Below are 20,002 nucleotides of genomic sequence, written 5' to 3'. Positions count from 1 at the left end.
TATTAAGGCCTATTTGTTTAAACCAAATACAAATAATTATTAAACCTTCTAATATTATTAGTTGCCTTTTAATTCAACCATGTGCTTTTAAAAATCCTTTTACATTTAAAGACGTGGGCCACTGCATTTTTAAGACTAGCTTAAAAAGCTTTTTGTGTAAGAAATAATAATTTTGAGTTCTGAACTTTTATTAGCTGGCTGTGATTTGGAGTAATTATTTATTTCAACTGAGACTAAGGCTGCCTCCAGAAAACCTTCGCATTTTGGCGCCCTGAACCTGGGGCTGACCAGGCCTTTCAATGGATTTCAGTGGAAAAAGCTCTGATCCTGATTTCAGTGGAAACGCTCCATTCCTGATTTCAGTAGAAAAGCCTCTGATCCTGATTTCAGTGGAAAAGCCTATGACTCTGATCGAGTTGACACTAGGATTCCAACAATTTTGTACCAGTAAACTATAGTATTTAGTACGTAATCACTATTAGGCTTGATTACTGGTTAAGAGCATTTATAGTCCTGACTGTAACAACTTTTTTTATTATATAACAATGACCACCAGGACTATATATCATTTCAATTATCAAATGACTTCCACTAAACTTACAAGTAGTTTAATGAATGATTTAGTTAAGACTGTGATCTAACTGGGCTCTAAAACTACTAGGAATCATTTTGTCCATATCTTTCACTGAACCCTGGGATTAGTCAATTAAATTTTTAAACATTTATGTATTATAAATCCCCAATGAATTGATAACAGTAAATTTTTTCAAAAATTGGAGCCATGATAATGCCATCAAAATGGATAACAGTAGTTTGAATATTAGATTTCAAAAGTCCTTAAATAACAATGGAAAAGTCATTTTTTCTTATCTTAAAGGGTGACCATTATTTTTATAAGCCTGAAGGTAGAAAAGAACTCCAAAATTAGACAAACTTTTAGTTTATTTAGGATTTCTCTTCCTTCTGCAGCTATATATACTGTAAATATAGTTACCATATAGCTATAGAAACTGCAAAATTCACTTGCTTTCAGGATTTTGGGGGTTTTGGTAGTCTTTATTAAAGACTCTTTTGACAGTAAAACAGTAATTTGGCTAGAATATAGTAAAATTCATGACTGCTGTGCTTTTTCATGTAATAACTATGTGAAAAAGCACTAACAACTTGTTCCAATAAGAAGTTTTGCAAATGCTCAAGTTTCAAAACAATACACATCATATAGTATTAACATCCAAAATGCTTGAGAATAGACAATTTAAAAGAAAAATTAGATTCCTAGTCAGAAACATAAATAATTTAAAAAGATAATGACACCATCAACTCAAAGATAACATAACTCTTTGGGAAGGGAAAAGAAAGAATCTTGCTTTTCACATAATCAAACTTCCACTTTTTTTTTTAAGCTTTAAGTTACAATAATCATATAGAATTCTGTGTCATTAAGAACTTCATTTCATTACTACAAGACTTGTAAAATCTTTAACAATGTAATCCAGAAACAAGCATTCTATTTTACATTTGGAAAATCTAAAATATGGAAGAAATTAGTTGGATCATGCAAACAGTGATTTTTGTGCCACAACTGGCAAGACCATGTCTCTTTTCCCTTATCAAATGTTCAGTGTTTAATAATGTAAGCCTCCACTTCATGTTAAAAGAAAAAATAACAAGATATCTCTATATTTTTCTCTAAAAAAAGAAAATAAATAAAATGTACTCACTGTTGCAGTACTTCCTTTCCCTTCTTGATGGAGCTCACCCAATGATAGGCAGCTAAGGTAGTTGTTTCAGGCCAAGGTGTCAAGCTCTTGCCAGTAGTTCCCTCCTTTAATGGAACTGGAAGCTCTATAACACCAGAGTGTTTCTCTCAAGGAGACAGCTCAACTTCACTCTTTTCCTAGAGGAGTGATGGTGAAACCTACTGCGCATGATGCTGGAACAAGTGGTATGAGGTCCAGTGAAGTCCAGGGGAATTAGGATTCAAGGGGCTGGGAGTGGGAAAGGACGTCCATATGCTCCAATAGATACCACAAGTACAACAAAGGTGGAGATTAACAAAGGAAATGGAAGAAGACACCAAGAGGAGGAAGGCCAAAAAGATACAATGATAAATTAGAAATAGGGAACTGAGGGAAAATAATATCTGAGAAGATGACAAAAGGAGTAGCATTTAGAAATGACTGGAGACACAAACACATGCAAGACTGAAAAGAGGGAAAGCACAATAGATGGCCCATTATGATCTGTAGTCAGATTGTATCAAAAATCCATTTGTAGCCCTTAACCTCATCAAGATTCACCATCACTGCCTGTAGAAGAGGAAAGATACACTGAGGGAGCTCCATCTAAAAGGGATTAAAGTCTACAGCACAATGAGCAACATTTATTTTTTCATCCTTTTTAAGACTATATTTGAAATTTAGAAAATCCATTAGAAATGAAGATAGCATTAGATTAAAAAATAGCTAGAGGATGCCTCCTGAGAGAACAAGATTACAGAAAACTCAGGAACACTGAAACTCTAAATTTTAATCTTGTTCAATGGGCATAACTATGGAAAAATGAAAATATTTTGATCTTGTTTACTCTGCCACCATCATATACCTTGGGCAAAGAAGCATTTTGCTGCATTTTGTAGGTATTTGCAAGGAGGAAAGATACAAAATTCTTAGGCTAGTTTTTCAAATATATATCTTAATTTCATGAAGTTTAGTAGAGTTTGTGGGGAAAAAAAAAGAAATTTTTCATGCAGAAAATGACTGACAATATGGGTATCCCTGGAAAGAGAGAATACAGTCAAGGCAAAAGAAATGTGTTTCCTTGGCAACTCAACATCCTAACTATTGCTTAAGCACCTCCATCTCCTAGGAATTACCTTAAAATTTCTTTGAGGGGAAATATCAAAATTGAAGAAAAGTCAATCTAAATAAACCAAATTTACATCTTACTTTTTCCCATTCCATCACCTCTAAATCCCACATATTGAGTTGCAATTCGTCAAAAGAAACATGATTTGAGTCCCTTATTCAGAAGAGGGAATAATAATATATCTGGTTCTACAGTCACACATATCTAAATAAATCTCTTAATTAAAAGCAATTTCATTTAAACAAGAAACAATTCATTCTGTATCTTTGAAGCTATCTGATGGGTTTTTATTAAAATCAGGTTTTTGCCCTGATACTTAATATGTCATAAATACATCAGAATTATCCATTTAAAATTTTTATGGATTACAATTAAAGGTTTAAAAATATGAACAAACTCATAAAAATATAGCTTTTAAAAAAAAGACCACCTATCTTAGGCCATACCTTAGAATTCTAACAAATAAAGAAGGGAATTGTCCTAATCTAGGGAAATGGAATACTCAATAATGGCACATTATTTATTACACCATTAGATCACAGATTTATAACCAAAAGGGATCTCTCAGAAATCATCTAGTTCAGAAGTGTCAAATTCTTGTCAAAACAATAGTAAAATGTAGTTAGGAAATAATTAATGAAATAAATAAAAATACAATATAACATAATATTAATATATGGTTTTCTAAGTCAATATGCAGCCAAAAGAATTCCTTTTCTATTTGAATTTGGCACCACTATGCCAATTCATCACACCTTCCATTTTACATATGAGAAAACTAAGGCCTAGAGAAGTTAAATGACTTCTCCAAGGTCACACAGATGTTAACAAAACCAGAATTTGAACCCAAGTCCTTTGATTCTAAAATGCCTACCTGTGTTAATTACAACACATAGGCATTCTGAAAGCATGGGAGGGAGAGAATTTAAAACTTAAATTTTAAAAGATGGAAAGTTTAAAAATTTTTAATATAACTGGTAAATATTTAATGAAATAAATAGCAATATATTTTTTAAAATATACATAGGCATTCTAATAAATAAAGGCAAAGTCATCTTACTTTGTGAAAATGTAAACTAGATTCAAAAGGGTTTCATTATTGAGCATTCTTTCCACTGCAATTGAGCACAATTCAGAAATTTTAAAATCCAAATAATCTAGAAAAATTTTTCTCCTATGCATTTATGTAGAGTACCAAAAGCATTTACATAGTCTATAATATGATTCATATTCTATGAGGAATTCTGAGCAGTAAATCCATAGGAGAGCAAGTGGAAAGATATCACAGGTACAGAAAAATCTAGTATCTGGATTACAGCAATTAGCAGCTAACATTTATATACTGCTTTAATGTCTGTAAAGTATTTAGTTGATCCTCAATAGCAACCTGATGGTGAAGTGGGTATTATTTTAAAGATAAGGAACTAAGGTTGAAAGAGGTTAAATGAATGATTACTCAGGGTAACTGTACCAGTTTAGTGGTTGAGGAAGAATTTGAATTTTTGTGTTCCTAACTCCAGATCCAACTATGTTGGGCTCTGCTATACATGTGAGTTGCTTTTTAAAACAATTAAACCATGCTTTTTCAAAAGTTTGTAAAAATAATTTGATGTATTTAACTTAAATGATTAGTCTTTTTTTCTTAATCTAATTAAAGGAGCAATACAAAATTATATATAGTGCAGCTCAGATGAGAAGCAGGTAAATTATGTGCACAGGATTTGAATTCTTTATATGAGAGAAAAATTGGAGATGTAATGGAAAGAGCACTCAATTTTAAAAAGAGAAAATGAGTTTAGGTTTTGGTTTGCAAATTTCTAGCTGTGTAATCTTGATAAATCATTTGATCTGACAAGTCATTGAGGCTCAGTTTCTTCACCTATAAAATGGGGATAATTATCTACCATATAAGGTTATATATGAAAGCATTTTGTAACTGTATCATATAAATGTGAATTATTAAATTTCTCTGAATAGTGTCGTCTATATATTGGATACACATAAGGGCTGAATCTGTGACTTCATGGAGATTAGGACCTCTAAAATGAGATAATTCCTGCTATCCATAAGGCCTGGAACCTTCTGTGAAATTCAGTGTCTTAAGAGTTCTGATCCTTCTTCAGTTATATCCTGCCTTTGAAACAACTTATTACCCTCTCTTCTTGAATATTTATTCTTCTGAATTTCTGTGACCTTATTCTCTTCTGATTGACTTCTTGTCTATGTGAATGCTTCTCAATTTCCTTTGCTGACTGATCATCAATATTATAACCAATAATTACGAGTATTCCCCAAGGTTCTATCCTGAGCTTTCTCTTCTCCCTCTATACTCACTCTTTTGGTAACTTCATCAGATTATACAGATTTAACTAGCATCTAGCCTACTCTCTCTGCCTAAGTTTCAGTTCTATCAGTAACCTATCAAATATTTCAAACAGATTGTGCTAGAGACATTTTATACTCAACATGTCTAAAACTGAATTCTTCTTTTCCTCCAAGTTCTTCTAATCATCCTTTGAGCATCTCAGGTTCATAATTTGGCATTATCATAAACTCATTATTCCTAATACAATCAGAAGTAAAATTTTGTTGCTTCTCCCTTCATATCTCCCACATCTAAAGTTCCATCCTAACTTTATAATTCTTACTCACATCTTACACTACCCCTCCCTGTCTCTCACACACACACACCCCCCCCCCATATTTGGGGATTCAATGACATAGCCCCTGTTTTCTCACATCTACCTCCAGACCACAAGAATTCTCACTACCTGCCCTCCATACCTGGCATTTTCTCCCTCATCATTTTCATCTTAAGTCCTTTGGCTTACTTCAAATCTCACATAAAATACCACCTTCTGGAGGAAACCTTTCCCAATTTCTCTCTCTTAATGGTATAGTGCATTCCCTTTAGAGCTTATATACAATTTATCGTGTGTGTGCGTGTGTGTGTGTGTGTGTGTGTGTGTGTATGTATGTATCTTATTTGCCTGTTGTCGCCATTAGACAATAAACTCCTTGAGAACAGTGTCTTTTACCATTCTTATATCCCCAGTGCTTTGCAGTGTGAAGCAGATAGTAGGTACCAATAAATCTCTTTACTGATTGAGTTTTCCTTTTTCATCTCCTTCTCCACTCGTATAACTACCATCATAGTTTAGACCCTCATTTTCTCTTGCCTAGATTTTTGCAAATCCCTAATTTTTCTCTCTGCCCCAAGTCTTAAACCATTCTAGCACAAACTACACAATTTTGTTAAAGTGATTTTCTTTTCTGCATATGATTCAACTATTAAATCAACTTCATTAGCTTGCTATTCTTTATTCTAGAATAAAATGTAAACCCTTCTGTTTAGCTTTTAAATTTCTACACAATATGATCCCAACTTATCTCCCTTTCTGCATTCTTATCCACAGTTATCAAATGAGATAATTATGAAACATAATTGGAACATAGTTGGTGCTTAATAAATACTTGTTCCTTCTCTTTTCTATAGTTTGCCATCCAAACTGGCTGCCTCACAATTCCTCACTCACAATATACCATTTCTCATTTTCTTGCCTTTGCAATAGTCATCCCCACATGTGGAATATACTCCCTCCTTTCCTCTCTTCCCTAGGGTGAATTTTTTTTTTAAGATGTATATCAGATACCATTTTTAACATGAAGCCTTTCGTGATCTTCCCCAAATATTAATGCCTTCCCTCCTTAATTACCTTATATTGAATTACTAAGTACATGTATTTATTAACTTCTGTTTATGGTACATATATATGTGTATATATGTAATATGGACCTGTTACCCTGTCAGAATGTAAGAAAGCAGTGTCATTAATTCTTTGTAACTCTGAGCCTATTGAAATGGCACACAGAAGGTATGTAATTAAATACGTAGTGATTAATTGAGAATTTCCTAGAGCTTTGAGAAGTTAAACCAAGGTCAAATAACCAGTATATACCAGAAGCAAGATTTTACTAGGTCTTCTTGGCTCCAAACCACCACTCTACTACACAACATTTCCTCTCTACTTGATTATATATAGAATATGTCTTTATAAAACAGCAGTCTGAACACCTTGTGTAGTTGTGGAATCCATGGGCGGCTTCTTCTTCTTCTTCTTCTTTTTTTAAACGATTATTCCCTAGAATCCTAAGTTCTAATATGGCATTTGTGAAGTCACTTGAAAATCAAAGGGCTATATATATATATATGCCATGATAATTTTTTCCCTCAAGGATATGTCAACAGCAAAGTTTCATGAACCTCTTGGTTTTTTTTTTTTTATTGTGAACTTGAAAACAAACTGAATATTTGTATTTAGTTATTCCTCCTCCTCCTGCCACTACCATCTCCTTTTCCCTAGTGATACAGGTACTTAAAGTACTTTTCACAATAAATTTAGGTTTTAAAAAGTGTAGGTGTTTTTCTTCCTAGCTTACAAAGAAGGAAACTAAGAAACTGGGAAGCAGCAAAGCAAAATTAAATGTTGGAGGGCATCATTTAGATAACTTATTCTCAGAACTCCTTCTACTACAATGCAATGCTTCTGAGGAGTAATAAAATTCTGGAATTAGAAGACTTCTTAAAAAGATTATTGAGGCAAAGAGAGATTAGTGGCTTGCCTAAAGCCAGTAGCACAGTCAGGCCTGGAACCTAAGTGGCTGGATTCTTAGACCAGAGCTTTTGCTCCTAAAACTTGGCAATATTTCAGATGGTCAAGAGCAATCTTCTTTTCAAGTACATGAAGTGGAAAATGTTAAATATTTCACTCACTTCAACTGTTTTAAGTACAGAAATTCAAGATCAAATATGCTGAATAAATTAAACATTTATCTAGATATACAAGAAGTTCTTTGAATAGTGAAAAAGAGAAAAAAAAAACCTTGAATTTTTCTATTACCTATTACAATTTGCAAAACCTTTTGGTTTAAAACAATTGTGTACATCTTTCTGTAATGAATGTATATGTTTACAAAGAAACTTATAAAATTGGATACAATAGTTTTAATGATGTTCTCAGGTGCAAATAGCATAAAAATATTAAATATAAATGTATATTATATATAATCTTCTTGTAAATATTCTTAATATTATTTGTCTAATTTAAATAATGTTTTTTCCACTTCAATACACCTTCAACACACTTTCTACCAATCCACTTTCTACCTTCAATACATATTGATATTATTGAATACTGGAATTTATTTTACTGTTAATTCATTAAGAAAGGTTATGAATTGAGAAAATCAAAAGATATTGATTTTTTTTTTGCAAATCCAATATTACTTCTGTAAAGTATTTTACATGTTTAAAACATTAAAGAAGTTCTTGGCATTTTAAAAATATTTCTTTAAATACAGAAAATCCCCAATTATTTGAGTTTTTAAACCTGGAAGAAATGCTTAAAAACAGAGATGCTACCTTAAAATCTTAAGTCTTTAAGAATTTCTGTCTTAAGAAGGATTCTAGAAATCGAGGTGTCCAAACATAATGTTGGTCAATGAGTCAGATGCAGTGTAGCTGTTCACAAGGTATGGGTTGCCTGAGATTGTAGCAAAATAAAATTTTAAGTAATTACCTAATACACATGAATTAGCAGGACAATCATTTTCAACCAACTGCCTTCCAGTAGTATTGTGTTACTGACTGCCAACCAGTGTCTTAAGAGAAAGGTTGGCTGAATTAGAAATTGTAACTAAAGCTGAATATACTTAATTTTATAGTGAAATTCATGAAGGGACTTCTGATCATGTGGCTTATTATGAAAAAATGTAAATGTTGCTGTTTTAGCATTACACAATACTAAATACATATAAAATTATCACTATAACCTTCTGGTTAATTATATCTGTGAAATTCCAAAACTCACAAATTTCTGATATTGGCCACTTTTGCTTATTTATATAAATGATTTTATGTGGAGGAGAAGGCAGGATTCTGTCCTATGGCACACATTCTTGGTGCATTTTTCCTTTTTTGCAATCCTGATTGGATATATGAACTATTAATATTTTCTGATATTAAAGCAAGATGTATAAAACTCAAAAATAAAATATATTTCTTAGGACATAAAAGGAACTATCACACCAAAATCTGGGTCATGAACATGCTCAGAAAAACAGTCCTTGGCAAAATCTTCTTAGTATTATAATAGCTTTTAGTAACTACAACAACCTGAAAATACTTCTGCCTGAACAGCAGAAGCAGGACATTTTATAGTGCTTCCAGATTGCCTCTGGCATTTTTCTTACTGATTTCTTGGCATTAGTTTTATAGTTAAAAGGAAGCAATTCAGAGAATGCCTCTAGGTAACACAAGTAACAGTTTTTCTGCCCTTGATTTTTTTATGCAGTGGAAAGAAAAGAAGCTCATATTCTAGGTTGTTTTTTTTTTTTAATATTATAAGAATAAGAGAATAAAGAACATTGTCTTCTTTATTTCATTTGAAAAAGTCTTCTAATCTCAAGAACCAGTTTATGAGAAAAATAATTAAAACTTTTATCCTGAAGATAAGCAAAATATTTTGAGTGAATATGTTAAATGATAAGGGCAATAGACTATACATAAAAAATATAAAATTAAAATTCATGACTGCAAGAAATAATTGGGGAAAAATCCAGTGCCTTCAAACAATCAAAGACTACTTATCAATAAAACTAAGGTCTAGTTTAGTAAAACTGTGTGTGGAAAGAAGTTATTTAGTAATATCAAGAAAAATAAAGGTTTATAGCTACCTGTAATATCATCACTGAAAGATTATGAAATGAAAAGAAAAAGAAAATATCCAGATAGTAATAACAAATAAATGCTTCACTTATGTACAAATTTACAAACACCATATTCCTATACTTTATGAGAAAAAATTAACACTTTAGTTTAAGTATTATCTTGATTTTATTTTAATTTTCCACATAACAGACTATTAATTTTCTCAGTCTCTTAATATTTCATGCTTTTCATTTGATAATGTACCCTTATACCTTTAAGAGACAAAACAAGCAACTTATTTCCATAAAGGCTTTCAAAGTTTATACGTAAGGTTTTTTTCTGTGAAATACAAAAATCATCATTGAGTGATCATTGCTACATTTAGGAAAACAGAGAGGTACATTTCTGAAAACTTTGTGCAAGAAAAAAACACATAACCTCTTAAAATAAAAGATACAGTATAATTTCTCAATAAAAATAGTAATGGCCCATTAAGTGGTGCAAGAGCTAAAAAGGTAGAAAAAATATCTACAATCTGCAGTGTGAATAAAGACTTGTGTAAGGCCTCTAATAACCACCCTGCCACAAGCAGCCCTTACATGTATCTCATCTGCTAATTTTAGTGACTTGGTTATTGGCACAGTGAGTTTTTACTTTTGATCATTTGGTATTTCTAATAAAAATGGCGGTTTTTAAACTTCAATCTGTTACAACTCATCAGATAGAAAGCCAGGAAAGAAGATATAGATAGATGGCCAGACAGAACTATAAGAGATTAACGAGATTCCACACAACTGTAGCTTAAATTTCCTAAAAATCTTATTTAGTACATTTCTTTAGGTGTTTTCTGAATGAATATATATTTGCACATCTGTTTGTTTAAAAGAAAGAAGAGTCCAGAAATGTTAAGCTGATGATTTCTACGTGTTTGGAATGATTTCCAAAAAAAAAGAAATTTAAGGCAGAAAAGAAACTAATATTAGATTCCGTAATATTAAATAATATCCCCAAATAGGTTGCATGTTTACAACACTTTTTAGAAACTGTAGCATTTCAAATCTGACAGTCATTTGATTACCCATAAGCAGGTGAGGAGATAATTGGATCTTTTAATGACTCTCTTGTCCTACTCTGATTCTTTTTGTAAAATAACTCATCTACATATTACAGAAGTTTACTGTCATCATTCAGATGCACATGGAATACTGAACTGAACAATGATGCAGCACATGCTAAAAAAAGAATGGCTACAAAACCAACAGTCCAGAATATGAAATTATACATAGACAGACTTGAAGAATACTACAATGGTGGTGAATAGCATAACTACTTAGGCACCTGACAAATGTAATGACCAACTGAATTTGTATATCCCTAGAAGCTTAATGTAATGGAGACAGTTAAGGAGTGGGAGTGGGGGGAGATAATCAGTCTGGAAGCAATGTTCTCATTTTACTACAAAATAGTTCTAACTAGAAGAAGAAAGGTGAAAATATCTAATTGTATTCATTTTTTATAGCCACCCAAAATCAAAGTGAAGAAAGAGTGAAGAAGCAAAAGTTTGAAATTTGATTTTGCTTGGAGAAAGAAGAATAAAATAAACCTTTAACCAAAGACATTCCAAAAAACGATCTTTACAACAACCTAGGTGGCATGAGAACTATACCTTAAATCCCTACCTTTAATTCCTAAAACAATCTTAAGAGACATAATAAAAAAAATGAAAGGCAAACAAGAACACAACTTGAAGTAATTTTGTCTGCATGAATAATTATCTTCTCCATCAAAAGCAGGTAAAAAATACAAGTGGAGCAAGAAGAAAGCAATAATCAAATAATATTAGGAAGCAGAAGGGTAAAAAAATGAAGAGAAAAAATGGTTTTAAGTTTCTCCCAGAAAAACAAAACAAAGATGAATTAGAAAAGTGGCATTCCAGTCTTATAGGAAATAACTATAAGTTCAAAGAAGTCTGAGGAAAAAGAACTATAATAAGAAAGTTGTTATTGCTATCAGAATTATTATGAATCAGTTAAACAGAGAACTGAGAAACTGTATTCTATCTAGATGAAATAGAAAAATGAGAATCCTTAAGATGAACATTACTTCAAATATTTTATTTATGTTTCCTAATAATTATATTTTGTTTTGTCTGGATGAGATAAGTAAAAGAAGTCATAAAAAAGTAAATGTAAAAGTAAAAATTTGGAGAGCAACTTATGAGAAAGTGTTGGATTTTCCAGTAAACAAGAAGATAATTTACATGCTTGAAAGATGTAATTTTCCTATTGTGTTTGGAGATTTTTAGGTAAAGGGAATAATCAGTAAGAAATTAGTCCTCTATCTAATATAAAGTGAAGATAAAGAAATAATAAGCGGAACTTTGTAAGAATAATTTTCAATATACCATTATATAAATGCTAGACAGAAGCCAAATTTTACTATGTACTCATCTTTTTACCTAAATGTAGCTGCATCGCTATAAAGTCCACACAAAGCCTTTATAAAGTTGGACTCCACAAGGCCAATCATTTTTAAATCATATGACTTCCAAAATGTAATACAGTTTTGGCATAACATTTGGCCAATATAATTGATAAAATAATTATTAAACAGACACATGTTTACCTATACATATACATGTAATAAAAGCAGTTAGATTTTTTTATAAGTAGAGTTAAAAGCATACTTCCCTAATTTTTACATGTAACTGAAACAGCACATAATAAACATGTATAATCAGAGGTTTCAATTTGACACTTTCTGGGCATAATTTAATGAAATTTAAAATAACAAATAGGGAAAGAACATATGCATTAAAGCCCATTTTGCACATACAAATAATTTTTTGGCTCTAACATGTAAATAAGGGTACTTATTTCCAAAGCACAGTACAATTTAATTTTATTATACAAGAAAAATAATTCCATAGTATTCATTTGTTTACTGTTATTCAATGCACTTATTAAATGAAGATCTTATTTTTTAGAGGTAACCAGTTTAAGCAAAGTACTCTTCAATTTTTGCATGACTTATGGCTAATTTTTTACAGCTATATACTTTCTTCAAAGTAGATTATGTCTTTGTACAGAATTTGTGATCACGTACCCATGCCTCTGCTTGAATGGGCCTGATGTTGCTTAGAAGCACCTCTTCATAGTTTCCATAATCACTGAATTTAACAACTGCAGTCATGCCAGAAGAATGAAGAGCTTCAATTTCTGCCCGATAAAACTGTTAAAAAAAAGGGGGGGGGGGAGTTTTAGGCATATTAATTAATTATATCATAAAAATAAAATCTTTTATGGTAACTTACACATTCTAAGTTACATTAAAAAGGCATTTTAAAAAGAAAGTTGATTACAAATATATAAACACACCAAAGCATGATAAGTGAATCACAACAAGGTAGAATACTATATTTCAGTTCTTTAGGACAATGAAGAAAAGAAAATACCAAGAATATTATTGGAAACTTTTACTTCATGATTGCTACATTTTATCCTGCTAATTACTGAGATTTCTAACTCCAAAACCTAATTGAAAAACAGGTAAAGTGCTAATAAGATAAACAAATAAGTAATAGCCGAGTTTTTTTTTAAATATATGAAAGCTTACATTTTCAAATGAGTATTACCTCCTTGAGAAAATATACACTTATTCCAACAATGTTCTCATTACTCACAGCATCTCTGGAAGCCTTCTTCTAGAATTGCCATCAAGGACACTGTTCTAAATACTCATTCTGGTTGAAAATCTTTGTTCTCTAAGAATGGGTTTGACTTTTGTAAACAGTCATCAATCATTAGGAATCAAATTTGGTGAATTAGACATGTGATCAAAGAATACAATACTTCTTTGGATCAAATATATAGTGTGACTAATTGTGAAATAATAATGATGGACTGGAGTTTTTTTTTCTCATATAGGTGATAAACTGGTTCTACAGACTATTTCAAGAGACTAGTTCCAAAATGGAGTTGGATTTTTTATTACATTAATATTCAAGTTTCATAGCGTCATCTTTACGTGTGTCTATTTATATTCTACCAGTACATATCATTGAAGATCTGTTCAGTCCAAAGAGAACCAGAATGAAGAATTATCTTCTTCTAGTTTCTAAGCAGAAGAGGAAAAAGCAGTACCTTCCACCTTGGTTATTCTTCTATAGTTTAAACTAAGGGAATATGTTTTTTAAAATAATTTCTGTCAAATAAATGTCAAACACATGGCTCCCTTCTACAAAACACAACAATGGAAACCAATGTTTTTAATTTACTTTTTTAAGGATCATGAGCAGCTTAGCTCCATTCTAGAAAGGAAAAAGGAGATACATTGTAATAAAACAAAACATATAGGGAGATAGTTTTGCAGAGGCTCATTGTTACATCAAAATTCCAAACTAGAACACTGGAATAGAATAACTTTATAAATTCTTTTGATAACAAAATTTAGCCTATTTTAGTACCATGACTACTACTACATAGTAGATTTAGATTAAAATGTTACCTCTAGAGGTAGTACAGGTGTTCTCTTACCTCTAAAATAAGGAGGTGGGACTAGGTTAGCTTTAAGAGTTCCTTCTGCTTAAAATCCATGAAATAGGATTGAGAGTTTTTTTTTCCTTTTTCTTTCTTTTTTGGGGGATTAGGGAATTTTTAAGATTCTATACAATTTAAAAAAAAATACATATTTAAACAAACAAATGCAATTTTGATTATCTATTTAGTTCTAATATGGACTTCTGATTTCTTAAGTCATATGTATGGAAATTCAAACAACAAATGCAGATCAGGGATTTAAATCTCACAGACTTAGAGAGCTAATCTGCTCATTAGACAAATTGTTCAAAAAGTGTTTTCAACAAAAACCATGACTCAGTGGTGAGACCACCATGCCACTCTGGCATGCTTACAATTGGTTTTGCCTTAAAGAGAGGGAATATACCTTTTTACTGATGCTCACTTCTTTACCTGTGCACATTAGGAAAAATACAAACACTGTTTAATACTGCCCGTGTTATTTCCATTACACAAAATAGGCTATAAGAGACCATGGAATGCCTTTCCCTTTCAATAATAAAAAGGTTACTTAACCTCAGCTCTACTTTTCCCATGGTACTGTTTTAACTATAAGTAAAGCTATCTTAGGAGGTAATGGGTTCCCCCCCTCACTAGAGCTTTCCAAGATATGAATGATCTCTTAGCTATGTTATTAAGGGAAGTTTCTGTTAAAGGACAAAATACTGAGGGGATTAGATTAGGGGTCTCAAATTCAGCCTCCTGCCCCTAATTAAATTAAAATATAATTTAATAAAAGTCAAATAAAATAAAGCTACAACACAACAAAGATAATGTTAATTTGTGGCTTTCTTAGTCAATTTGCTACTAGCAAGAATCCATTTCCATTTAGACTACAAGATTTTTAACTCAAATTCTAAGATACAAATCTACAATCTTTAATGAGTCTTTATGATCTACATTATAAAAACTCCATTTCTATATTACTTCCTTAAAAATTAATTTATTAAGAATCCATTTCTTTATATCCATTTTACTAAGATAAACGTGGGAACTCTATCATCTTGATGGTTGAGAAATGCAACCTCTTTAGTGGTTCCTCAATAATTGCTAAGTAAAGTTTAAATTATTGATCCTGGTGATCTGGACAGCTCCCAAACTGTTTTCAATTTTCCGTCTTTTTAGATTATTCAATTCAACTAATCTTCATATAATCTGAACATATGGATAATCTGGTCCACAATCCACTTCCTGTTCTTGCTTAATCCTCTCCTTGCTCCATGTCTACACTCAATCTCTTCATGTTAAACTCCTATCCATCCTTAAAGTCCAAAATAAAGGCCATCATCCCACAAAGGGTTCCTTTTCTCACCAACTTGAAATGGTATCTTCATCCTCTGAACAAAAAACTTGTTCCTTTTTCTCTTGTGGTACTTGTCATATTCTGCCTTGATTATTAAAGATAATTAGCTATAATACTGTAAATTTCTCAAAGGCATGTATTACTTATCTTTGTATATTTTATAGAACCTAGCAAATAGTAGGAAATGAAATATTTTTGAAAGAGCAAATGAAATAATATTCAATGTGTGGATGGGTTTGAAACACAACTGGAAAGACAATGTTTATTTAATGGTTTAAATTTTTATGTTAAAAATACATCAACAATTGGTCATCTTATTCTAATTAATTAAAATGAGTAGGCTTTGGAGTAAACTCTTCCCAAAACAACCTAGCACCAATTTTGAAAATAGTAAATTGCTGTTGGTGGAGTTGTGAACGAATCCAACCATTCTGGAGAGCAATCTGGAACTATGCCCAAAAAGTTATCAAACTGTGCATACCCTTTGACCCAGCAGGGCTAATACTGGGCTTATACCCCAAGGAGATACTAAAGAAGGGAAAGGGACCAGTATGTGCCAAAATGTTTGTGGCAGCCCTGTTTGTAGTGGCTAGAAACTGGAAAATGAATGGATGCCCATCAATTGGAGAATGGCTGAATAAATTATGGTATATGAATGTTATGGAATATTATTGTTCTGTAAGAAATGACCAGCAAGATGAAAACAGAGAGGCTTGGAGAGACTTACATGAACTGATGCTAAGTGAAATGAGCAGAACCAGGAGATCATTATATACTTCAACAACGATACTGTATGAAGATGTATTCTGATGGAAGTGGATTTCTTTGACAAAGAGATCTATCTAATTCAGTTTCAATTGATCAATGATGGACAGAAGCAGCTACACCCAAAGAAAGAACACTGGGAAATGAATGTAAACTGTTTGCATTTTTGTTTTTCTTCCTGGGTTATTTCTACCTTCTGAATCCAATTCTCCCTGTGCAACAAGAGAACTGTTCGGTTCTGCATACATGTATTGTATCTAGGATTTACTGCGACATATTTAACATATATAGGACGGCTTGCCATCTAGGAAAGGGGGTGGAGAGAAAGAGGGGGAAAATCGGAACAGAAGTGAGTGCAAGGGATAATCTTGTAAAAAATTATCCTGGGATGGGTCCTGTCAATAAGAAGTTATTATAATAAAAAAAAAAAATAAAGAAAATAGTAAATGGCATTTCTCTTTACATCCCACGAACAAAAAAAGCAAATTCTTTCATATTTATTTGAAGTTTATGTAAAGTTCTGATAATTGGCTAACCTTCAACTATGTAATAATTATTCCATTAGATATTCATAAAAATGATGTTTTACTATACTTATTCTTTCAATATGATAAATGATAATAAAGATTTTTATCTGTGTTTATGTTAGATATGTAAGGAAAATTCCCTTCAAGAAACTGCCTAACGAACTTAATGTTTCTATTCCTCTATGGCATGATGCTAAAACTAACAATAATAATATCTTTTCTTTAAGTCTTTTGAGATATTTGATTATATCCAAAATGAATATCTAATCAGTCAGGGAATATGTTACATCCATCTATACTGACAGAGGATAAGATGAAAGAGAAATGGGTTTATGTAAATAAGAAACTCAGAAAATGAGATTCTAGAATTGTAACTGATTTTTGAGAATAACCTTGGGAAAAATACTATACAAATACTATACTATACTCTAAGTTTCTATTCAACAGCTCAAATAATTACTACATCTAAAACAAACTGTTAAATATCCAAGTTCAGCATAAGCTTTCTAAGTTCTGACACAGTGAAACAAAACTGGACAAAACATTAAATATAATACAAAAAGCTCTAGTAACTAAGTCTCTCAAACTGAGTAATTTCTGATAATTAACAAGATGTTATTGGCCAAATCTCCTTAAGCTGATAAAATTGCCTTATTATATTTTGCCATTTTAGGTAAATCCTTTATGCTAAAACTAAATCTGGTTACAGATTATGCCAAATAAGTTTCTATATCCTTAGCAAATACTGTATTAGTATTAATTTAAAATGTTACATGGTTTTAATTGTACAATTGTTACATATCACTGATGTCAATAAGAAATCACAATGTTTCAAGGCATTTCAGTTTTATGGTTTCTTTCAAATGAAACAGGTAAGGGAGAGAATGAAAAATAGCAATGAGACAGAAGATCAGGACAGTATATTCTTATTTCCAAGTTCTCCTGTTAGATCATAGAGTGGAGCAAACAAGATGGATCAAAAAGTTTTATTCAGAGTTTGTTCCTATTTCCATAAAGAATACTAGAAGAGAGAAGAGCAGAGAAGAAAATCTTCTAATTATTTGAATTAAGTAAGAATTATCACAGCTTATGCAACAATTAGCTAATGAATAGCTCTAGCAGAGGGTTTTAAAGAGGTTAGTTCTAATGCAAAGCTTAGAGGTTCAAAAGGCAGAATCAAATCTGCTGTACAACTTTGCTTTGAAAGATCTGACCTGCAGATACTAAAATTATTAAAATTATTCTGAAGGAACATCAGAAGGCTTATATAAAGTAAATCTAAACAGAAAGTCTTTTCTCTGAACAAAAGGCTACTTGTTTAACCTTTGTATGTTCCTCCAAAAATATCTGTCATGCCTTTTCTTGAAAGCTAGTTACAGATATGTATAATTTGGTAATAGAATTGTTAAATTAAAAAGAAAGAAAGATTTCTTCAAGGCAACAAGAATGAAAGGATCAAAGGCTACTGAGTTCCATCTAGTGGAAAACTAATCACACTGCAAGATACAACAACAATGCATGCATTCATGCATACATATTACACATATTCATATATATGAAAGAAATCATAATTTTTGAGTTTCAAAGTTTTGGAGGGAAAGTTTATCTTACAAACATATATAGAAAAGGAGAGACAAAAATACAGTGGAGTTGTTGAAAGAAAACTTGAATTAGTCATACCTCCTGCATATAACAGCTGTGTGACTTGGGAAACTCTAAAGCTATAAAATGCCAATCTGGGGATACACTATAAATTCATCAAATGTCTGTATATTGATTTAATAACAGGTTAGTACTAAAAAATATTCATTCTCTCACACAAGCAATTTTTTTGTGTATATATAAGTATCAACATTAGAATATTTCAGTAGTTTTCATAGGCAAACTTGGAAAAGGAAGAATAACAACAGAACAATTAATTAAGGGGAGAGGCATGTAGTTTTTTTCAACTAAAAATATATTAAATAAATAAGAAATATGTTGTAGTTCAACCAAAAGATAATATAAGAGAAATAAAACAGCTATTAAACAAATGGGCTGCTATGGAAATGTTACTGCTACTGCAGCTGAAGATTCACTTTATAACATTTTTTTTTTTCTTTTTTAGCAAAACAATTAGAGTTAAGTCATTTGCCTAGGGTCACACAACTAGTAAGTGTTAAGTGTTAAGTGTTAAATGTCTGAGGCCGAATTTGAACTCAGGTCTTTCTGATAACAGAGTAGTGCTCAATCCACTGCACTATTTGGCTGCCCCCTTTTTAACATTTCTCATAAAGATCCTCTCCTTTGTACTGCTGCTACCATCACTCTACTACCACAGGTTCTCATTACTACCCATCAGGACAACTGATACTCATTTGAATTCATTTTTATAATGTTATTAAATTAGTCTTCCTTATTTAAAGATCTGGCCATATCATTTTTCTTCTTAACTTCTTACCTAAAAAATAAGTTTAAAATATGAGAAAGTCTTCCTTGTTTTGTTGTCACTCTTCTTTTACAACCTATTATTAGTGTTTTCATCTACAAATGTCATAATCAATCAATAAATATTTAAAGACCGGCAAGGAGATAGGGAGATATAAGAATTATCAACATAAAATGGTAATTAATTTCATCTACTCCATGGATTTAATTACAATTTTATGTTGATAATGATGAAATCACCCAGTGAAGTAGTACAGATAGAATAGGACCCAAAATTGAACATTAAGGGATGTCTATTTTAAAAGGGCATGACCTAAAAGAGGATCCAACAATGGAGATAAAGAAGGATTGGTTAGATGAATAGGAGGAGAACCAGGAACCTAAAGTAAAACCTAGAAACAAGTGAATATCAAGCAGGAAAGTGAATGATCAAATTTGTCACAGGTTGCAAAGAGGTAAAGGAAAATGAGGATGAAGGAAAGACCGTTGAATATAGCAACTAAATAATTAGTAATTTTGAAGAGAACAGTTTGAGTGGAATGATATGGATTATAAGAAGTTAAGAAGAGTGAGAGGCAAAAAAGTAGAGAACACCTAATGTATTTTAGAAGAATTTAGCTCCTTCTTTTCTGCCTATTGAGTTCCCTCTACATACAGTATTTATCAGGCAATATTTTATATTATAATTTATTTGTTCATGAATCTACTTCTGTCTCTACTAATCTCTAAATTTCCTAAGAACAAGAACAATATCTTATCTAAAATTCATCCTTCCTCAGTGTCAACCATAGTGTTTTAACTAAGTAATTAACCATTTAATGAAGGG

General features: G+C 31.5%; 1 protein-coding gene across 3 annotated transcripts in view; it reads right to left on the bottom strand.

Annotated features, from left to right (window-relative positions):
• The window catches only part of TDRD3 (tudor domain containing 3), a 160,181-nt gene that overhangs the window by 27,066 nt on the left and 113,113 nt on the right, over positions 1-20,002 (bottom strand). For all 3 annotated transcript variants that reach the window (XR_004232823.1, XM_031958458.1, XM_031958459.1), the window contains one exon: positions 12,683-12,808. Coding sequence is in view for 2 of the 3 variants with exons in the window: in XM_031958458.1 (XP_031814318.1) it covers positions 12,683-12,808 (126 nt within the window). In the remaining variant the exon portion in view is untranslated. The remainder of the gene's footprint in view (positions 1-12,682; positions 12,809-20,002) is intronic.

Source organism: Sarcophilus harrisii, chromosome 3 (genome assembly GCF_902635505.1).
Source record: "Sarcophilus harrisii chromosome 3, mSarHar1.11, whole genome shotgun sequence".
In the NCBI taxonomy this organism is placed as follows: Eukaryota; Metazoa; Chordata; class Mammalia; order Dasyuromorphia; family Dasyuridae; genus Sarcophilus; species Sarcophilus harrisii.
This window is presented reverse-complemented; position numbering and strand designations above follow the sequence as displayed.